The sequence below is a fragment of the Mus caroli genome, chromosome 4, assembly GCF_900094665.2.
Source record: "Mus caroli chromosome 4, CAROLI_EIJ_v1.1, whole genome shotgun sequence".
NCBI lineage: Eukaryota > Metazoa > Chordata > Mammalia > Rodentia > Muridae > Mus > Mus caroli.
The window spans coordinates 100345477-100349972 of record NC_034573.1 but is presented as its reverse complement, the minus strand read 5'-3'; the positions used below and the strand labels follow the sequence as shown (position 1 = coordinate 100349972).

General features: G+C 43.1%; 1 protein-coding gene across 1 annotated transcript in view; it reads left to right on the top strand.

Annotated features, from left to right (window-relative positions):
• Window positions 1–4496, top strand: part of Zyg11b (zyg-11 family member B, cell cycle regulator) — a 61492-nt gene that overhangs the window by 48750 nt on the left and 8246 nt on the right. The window contains exons 11-12 of the mRNA XM_021160657.2: window positions 466–663; window positions 790–842. Of these exons, the coding sequence (XP_021016316.1) occupies window positions 466–663; window positions 790–842 (251 nt within the window). The remainder of the gene's footprint in view (window positions 1–465; window positions 664–789; window positions 843–4496) is intronic.

The window sequence follows — 4496 nt, the reverse complement described above, 5'->3', positions numbered from 1 at the left end:
GAGTTCCAGGACAGCCAGGGCTATACAGAGAAACCCTGTTTTGAAAAACCAAAAAAAAAAAAAAAAAGAGTCTATGATGGCAGCCAGTGGCAGGATGGTGTCAGGAATAGGAGTTGAGAAATCACATCTTGATTGGAAGCACAGCACAGAAGGGGCGGGTGTACTGTGGTGCAAAGCTTTGAAACCTTGTCACTGTTCTCCCAGTGCCAAACTTCTCCAGCAAGGCCACACCCCCTATGACTTCTGACGCCTTCATCAGTTGTTCATCAAGTATTCAAGCATGCAAGACTATGAGAGACATTTGTCCCTCAAGCTACCATGATTTCCCTTACTTCATATGCAAACTGCCCAGCTTGCATGCTTTGTCAGAGAGCACCATGGTGCTTGTGGTGCACTGTCTGCACACAGCTCCGCTAGCTGTTTCCTTTAGAGAAGACTAACTTTTATACCTTCTTTTTCTCCCAGAACAACATAGCTGAAGTACAAGAGCTACATTCTGAACTAATGTGGAAGGATTTTATAGACCACATCAGCAGTCTCCTACACAGTGTTGAAGTAGAAGTCAGTTACTTTGCAGCTGGAATTATCGCCCATTTAATATCCAGAGGTGAACAAGCATGGACCTTGAGCCGAAGCCAGAGGAATTCTCTCCTTGATGATTTGGTAGAGTCATTTGCTGTTTTCTGGAATGATCCAAGCTATATTTGTAATAGTTAAATATAAAAGCTTCATAATGTAGTAATAGTTAAAATAAATATTGTAACATATCCTATGCCTTGTGTCTTCTAGCATTCAGCTATTTTGAAGTGGCCAACTCCAGAGTGTGAGATGGTAGCATACAGGTAACTAGCGTGATTATGAAATAATCCTGTCATTTTTCTTACAATCTTGACTTCAAGTACAATCTCATAGGACTGCTTTTCAGTAAAGTAAAGTAGTTGCTTATTGTGGTGCCTGCTTAGAATCCCAGCACTGTGGAGACTGAGGCAGGACTGCCACGGTCCAGTCTAGGCTTGGACAAGAACCTGTCTCAAGGTAGATTTTAAAGAAATATTTTGGCTTATTTTCTACTATTCATTCATCATCCCTTTTTCCTTATTATTGAAGGCAGATCTCTGAAATCTATCTGCAGTTTAACTTTAAAGTTGACCAAGTGGGCCGGGGTTCTATGCCTGGTAGAATGCAGTCTGTCATTCATAGAATCCTGGGTTTGGGATCCCCATCACCACGTAAACTGCATGTGGCAGCCCTCGCCTGTAACACTGATGCTGGGTGGTCAAAGGTCATCCTAGGCTACAGGGCAAGCTTGCAGCCAGCCTGGGATACGTGGAACCCTGTCACTTAACTACCTCCCCCCAGACAACAACAACAAAACTGGCAGATGGGCAAATTGCTCTCTTAAATATTCCCATTGCTGCATAGTTTTATTACACTTAACTTTTATTGGCTACTTCTTACATGATGGTATATTTTTGATTTCTTTAGTTTTTTGAGATTTTATTTTAAATTTATATGTATTGGTATTTTGGCTGATTATATCTCTGTGCACTGTGTTGCATGCATTGCCCTCGGAGGCCGTTGGATCCTCTGGAGTTGGAGTTGCTAATGGCTGTGAGCCACCGTGTAGATGTTGGGGTCGAGCCTGGGTCGCCTGGAAGATAGTCAGCTCTCCAGCCCCTTTCAACAATTTCAGCCCCATATTTGTTCAGACCAATGCAAACTGAAAGGCACATTCAGTACTTTCTTCATGGTGTCCTACTGTTTATCACTGTCTCCAGTTTTTTACTTTACAAATCAAGGTCTTTAAAGTGTGTATCTTAAGGCCCAGTGTGGTGGCTCACCTCTATAAAAGCAGTACTCAAGAGGCAGAGACAGTGATAATAATTTAACTTTTTTTTTTTTTAAAGATTTATTTATTATATGTAAGTACACTGTAGCTGTCTTCAGACACTCCAGAAGAGGGCGCCAGATCTCGTTGCGGATGGTTGTGAGCCACCATGTGGTTGCTGGGATTTGAACTCTGGACCTTCGGAAGAGCAGTCGGGTGCTCTTACCCACTGAGCCATCTCACCAGCCCATAATTTAACTTTTTAAAAGAGGCAGATGTAGGAAGGCAGGCTACACTACGCATAGCAAGTTTAAGGGCAACCTGGCCTATATACTGAGGTCTACATCTAAAAAGGGGGTGGGGCAGGGCTCATTTTTGTGGCACCCCTAGGTGGTTGTGTCAAGACGAAGCAGTATACCTCCTTCCCAGCCACTAGGTGTCAGAAACTTAATAATGTGGGATAATGAGTGCAAGCTGAGAGCTGGGTAAGAAACCCATGGGCACAGAAGTAGCTTTGGTGTTCTGTGTGGTCCAGATCAGTGGTGGGTACTGCAGAGTTCTCCCATGAGGCAAGCTGTCTTGTCCTATAGCAGAGGATATTGGTACTGAGTGAGAAACATTCTTGTTACAGACCAAAGACAGCTGGAAAAACGAAGCCCAAGTGTTTCTTCTTTATGTTTTAAGATGCATTGTGAGTCCAGTCTGATTGTTCTTAACTTGGTTATGTAAAAAAAGAGAGAGTCGGGTGTGGTGGCACACGCCTTTAATCCCACCCAGCACTTGGGAGGCAGAGACAGGAGGATTTCTGAGTTCGATGACAGCCTGGTCTACAGAGTTCCAGGACAGCCAGGGCTACACAAGAAACCCTGTCTTGAAAAACCAAAAGAGAGAGAGAGAAAAGGAAGGATATTTCTGGATGGACAGATACTACTGTGAGCAGTTGGGGCCCAAAAGAACTAGCAGAAACTTTTTCAGATATCATCTAAAGAAGATGATGTCTGCCAGTATGTTGTCAGAAAGCCCTTAAAGAAAGTAAGAAGCTGGACCAAAAGACCCAAGATTCTACTTCTGAGTCCAGTCAAAACTAGGTCTGTAAGAGTAACAATAATAATTATCTATGTACACACACACACATATATATACACACATATATACATACATACAAACACCGGTGTGTTTGTGTGAGTGAAGGGATGGGGCATGGTGGCACCTGCCTTTAATCCTACCACTTGGGAAGCAGTAGCAGATGAGTGTCTGGAGTTCCAGAGCAGCTAGGACTAAATAGTGAGACCCTGTTTTCAAACTTGGTTATAAAATAAAGGAAAGGGAGAAAGCAGAGGAGGGGGGGAAGATGGCTGGGTAAACGAGTATGGTTGCCACTACACCTGATGACTTACATTCAGTTCCCAGAACCTACACGGTAGTAGGACAAAACCTACTCTGAAAATGTCTTCCTCTTACCTCCACAAGCATACTGTGGAAAAACCACACTTGTGTGCACATGCATATTCTCTCTCTCTCTCTCTCTCTCTCTCTCTCACACACACACACACACACACACACACACACACACACACACACACACAAACACACAAATGAGAAAGAAGAAAAGGAACGGCCTGGTGGTAGTGGTGCATGTCTTTAATCCCAGTATTCTTGAGGCAGAGGCAGGTGGGTCTTTGAGTTCAAGGCCAGCCTGGACTGAGGTAAGAGGATCACAGAAAGTTCAAGGTGTTTAGCACTAACTAAAGGATGAGACTCTATCTTTAAAAAGAAAAGCAAAGAAATTTCTGTAGAATGTTTATTATGTTTTGTTTCTGGTGTGTGGAGAGGATGGATCCTTGCACATACCATGGTGTGTGTGTAAAGGCCAGAAGCCAGCTTTCAGGTGACTCCGTTTCTACCGTGGGGTCAGTTGTGTTAGACTTGGTGGCAAGTGCCTTCTCTTGCAGAGCCATCTTACCAGAAAGGACAACAGTTTAAATGTAAGTTAGTTAGTTTATGTTTTAGAGAAGCCATGCATTTTATATGTTTATTCCTCCTCACAATGCCTTCCTTTTCTCCCCTTCTCTGGCCTCTTTCCATCCCCACAGAGTCCCTTCTGCCTTTGTGTTGTGTAAGATCCTCTGCCTCTCAAGTACTCAGCTACTACACCCAACTTCAATACAGTTTAATTGCATTTCTCTCATGGCTAAGAAAGTTGAATATTTTCTTATATTTAGTATCCATTTATATTTCTTCCTTTGAGATTCTTTGCTCTTCATCTGGGTATGTGGTTTACTTGTGAAGTCCTTTTCTAGTGAACACAAAACCCCAGCAACAAGTAAAATCAGGCATGGTGGCATACTAAGATCCCAGACCAGGCAGATAGAGGCAGGAGGATTAGGAGTTAAAGTCAGTCTCATCTATGTGGTACACTTGGGGCCAGCCTGGGCTATATGAGACCTGAAGAGAAAGGAGGGAGCTAAAAGAATGGAGAAGAGAGCTGTTTGCATTGTTGAGCCATGTCATTAGTATCCCTGCCCCTCCCTTTGTCTTTGTCTTTTTTTTTTTTTTTTTTTTTTTAGGTTTCTCAGACTATAACTGTGACCTATATAGTCAGCAAGATGGGCTCCCATTTTATAGGCTGTCCCTTGGCTCTGCTCATTGTCTCCTTTGCTCTGCAGAA